Raw genomic sequence first — 2787 nt, 5'->3', positions numbered from 1 at the left:
GGGGTTGAGGTTGGGTGGGGTTGGCTTACGAGGGAGGGTTGACGATGAAAGGGGAAGGAGAAGGTGGGTAGGAGAGAAAAGAGACAAGAGAGAAGATAAAGAGGGTATGAGTGAAGAGAAGTAGGAGTCGGAGCAAGAGAGAAAAGGTGGGTGGGAGGTGGAGAGGGGCAAGGGGAGGAAAGTTCAGCCCATGTGGTGCAAAGGAGCGAAGAGAGAAGATTAATACCTTTTCACATGTATATGTGTGTGTGTGTGTGCGTGTACATTAAAACGTTTGCACTAATTTTTCCCTTTACTTGTCTTATTTTCCTAATTTGAGGAACGGCTCCTCAACCACATTCACACGCATTGAGAAATAGAAACACAGATTTTGGACAGAGACAGTATTAACATATAAAACGAGACACACGTATGTATGCACTGAATGACTCCTCTGATCTATCGCGCCCTCATATATCCCATAACTCAGAAATGGGCACTCACTCACGCACACAGATTCACAGACAATATAAAACATCTTTGGAAAGATGGGTGAGAGAGCTTAAAACGAAGGATGGAAAGATATTAGAGATTTAGAAATGTATCAACATTGAAATACTAAAAAGTAAAACAGATTCAACTTACAGGTTTGTTAAACTGGACAGATTTTGGAAGGTGTCTGCTTTGATTTCTGTGATATCATTAGAACTCAAAGATCTGGAACATAAAATTAAATTACGAAGGAATTGTATAGAAAATATTTGTAATAGAATTTGGGCTAAACAATTTGATGACGGAAGCGATTGGGAAGTAGGTCTAGATTACCATGATGATTTCTTCCATAAAGTTCATGGCGCTGATAATGACGTCCATGACGATAATAATAGTTATGATGATGGTGGTAAGCAGAAGGTAGAATAGAAGGATAATGGTGGTGGTAGAGTTGATGGTGGACGTTGTGGCGGTGGTTGTGATGAATATGAAGTGGATACTGTAAAGAAAGGTATATGGTGTGTAGTGACGTTGACGAAGAAGTTAGGATGCTGATGATGTTAAAGTTGACTATTTAGATAATGTGGGGGATTAGCATGTCTATGATTCTGTTGTTCGGGATGTTAATGTTGGTGATGATGATGTTTCGAAGATTCTGCATCCGATAGCAGTATGGTGTGGTAATGAATGATGTTGAGGGTTATGATGAACTTGACGTAGGCCATGTTTGAGAAAGATAACAACAAAAATGAGATGACGGTGAAGAGGACAGCAACGATGTTTTCGGCAGATGAGGATGTATTTTCCATACATACAGTTTAGACAAATACAGAACAACGAGAATGATAGGGAAATGAGAAAATGTAAAAGTCATGAGACATAAAAAAGTCATGAGAAAAGGAAAGTGAAAATCAACGACAGAAGGAAAAAAGAGAAAAGGAAAAAAGAGAAAAGGAAAAGAAGAAAAGAAGGAAGATTGAAGAAGAGGAGGCGGCGGATGACGAAGAGGATGGGAAGCGGATAGGAAAAATAAAGTGAAAATCAAAGACAGAAGAAAAAAAGAGAAAAGGAAAAGAAGAAATGAAACAAGTAGAAGTGGAAGGAGGGGGAGAAGAAGAAGAAGAAGAAGAGGATAGAAAGAGGATGAAAAAGGGAAAGTGAAAATCAAAAGCAGAAAAAGAAGAAAAAAGAAAAAAGAAAAAAGAAGCGGTGAAAAGAAGAAAAGAAAGAAGATGGAAGAAGAGGAGGCGGCGGATGACGAAGGGGATGGGAAGCGGATGGGAAAAATAAAGTGAAAATTAAGAGCAGAAGAAAAATAGGAAAAGACAAAAGAAGAAGAAGAAGAAGAAGAAGAAGAAGAAGAAGAAGAAGAAGAAGAAGAAGAAGAAGAAGAAGAAGTGTAACTAAAGTCTATGATGGCAATCAGTTCTGATGCAGACACCGAACATGATATACAGACCGAATTACTCATGTAGTTCGCTACACTTAGATGCACTCATACATACACATACAGATATACCGATAGACAGATACACACACAAACATATATATACATGCATATATATATATATATATATATATATATATATACACACACACACCAACTTATATACATATATATTATACGCAGAAACATACTTACATACATTCATATATATATAAAAGGAACTTATTGATTATATGCGTTTTGCTCCATTTATTATTATTCTATATATATATATATATATATATATATATATATATATATACACGCATATATATACGTTTCAACTAATTCATTTACTTAATTGTCACATACTTACATACTTCTCATCTCCAGAAAGGGTTCTCACTCATATTTACATTCATAAACATACAAGGTGACCCCAAAATACCCAAGACCCATTATAATTTTTATTAAATCCTAAAGTGGTAGATTTCCGCGTACATAGAGATATGCACATCCTTGCCTCAGATGGTTTCCCTACAATATCCGTAGTTGTAAAGGAGGACACGTTCGAGTGTATAAGAAGATTTAGCAGGGCAGCTAGAACAGAAAATATTATACATGCCAACACATATTCAGATTCACACACTCACAGACACATATTTACAGACGCTCACAATCATAGATTTCTATCAAAACACATTGGGAATGTAAGGAGGAACAAGGATATGGTGCGAATATTAATGAGGTTTTGAATATTTATTAATATATTGTCAATGAAATTTTATGAGAAAAGACTTATCCAACTTACAGAAATTTTAAACTGGGCAGGTCATGGAAAGCCCTTACTTCAATTTTTTCGATATTATTATTTTGCAAATATCTGTAAC

At 36.0% G+C, this 2787-nt stretch overlaps 1 protein-coding gene across 1 annotated transcript in view; it reads right to left on the bottom strand.

Annotated features, from left to right (window-relative positions):
• LOC106873888 (protein artichoke) overlaps nucleotides 1-2787 on the bottom strand; it is a 111765-nt gene that overhangs the window by 30724 nt on the left and 78254 nt on the right. Inside the window, exons 10-11 of the mRNA XM_052978038.1 lie at nucleotides 2709-2780; nucleotides 625-696 (exon numbers count right to left, since the gene is read on the bottom strand). Of these exons, the coding sequence (XP_052833998.1) occupies nucleotides 625-696; nucleotides 2709-2780 (144 nt within the window). The remainder of the gene's footprint in view (nucleotides 1-624; nucleotides 697-2708; nucleotides 2781-2787) is intronic.

The sequence above is a fragment of the Octopus bimaculoides genome, chromosome 29, assembly GCF_001194135.2.
Source record: "Octopus bimaculoides isolate UCB-OBI-ISO-001 chromosome 29, ASM119413v2, whole genome shotgun sequence".
NCBI lineage: Eukaryota > Metazoa > Mollusca > Cephalopoda > Octopoda > Octopodidae > Octopus > Octopus bimaculoides.
This window is presented reverse-complemented; position numbering and strand designations above follow the sequence as displayed.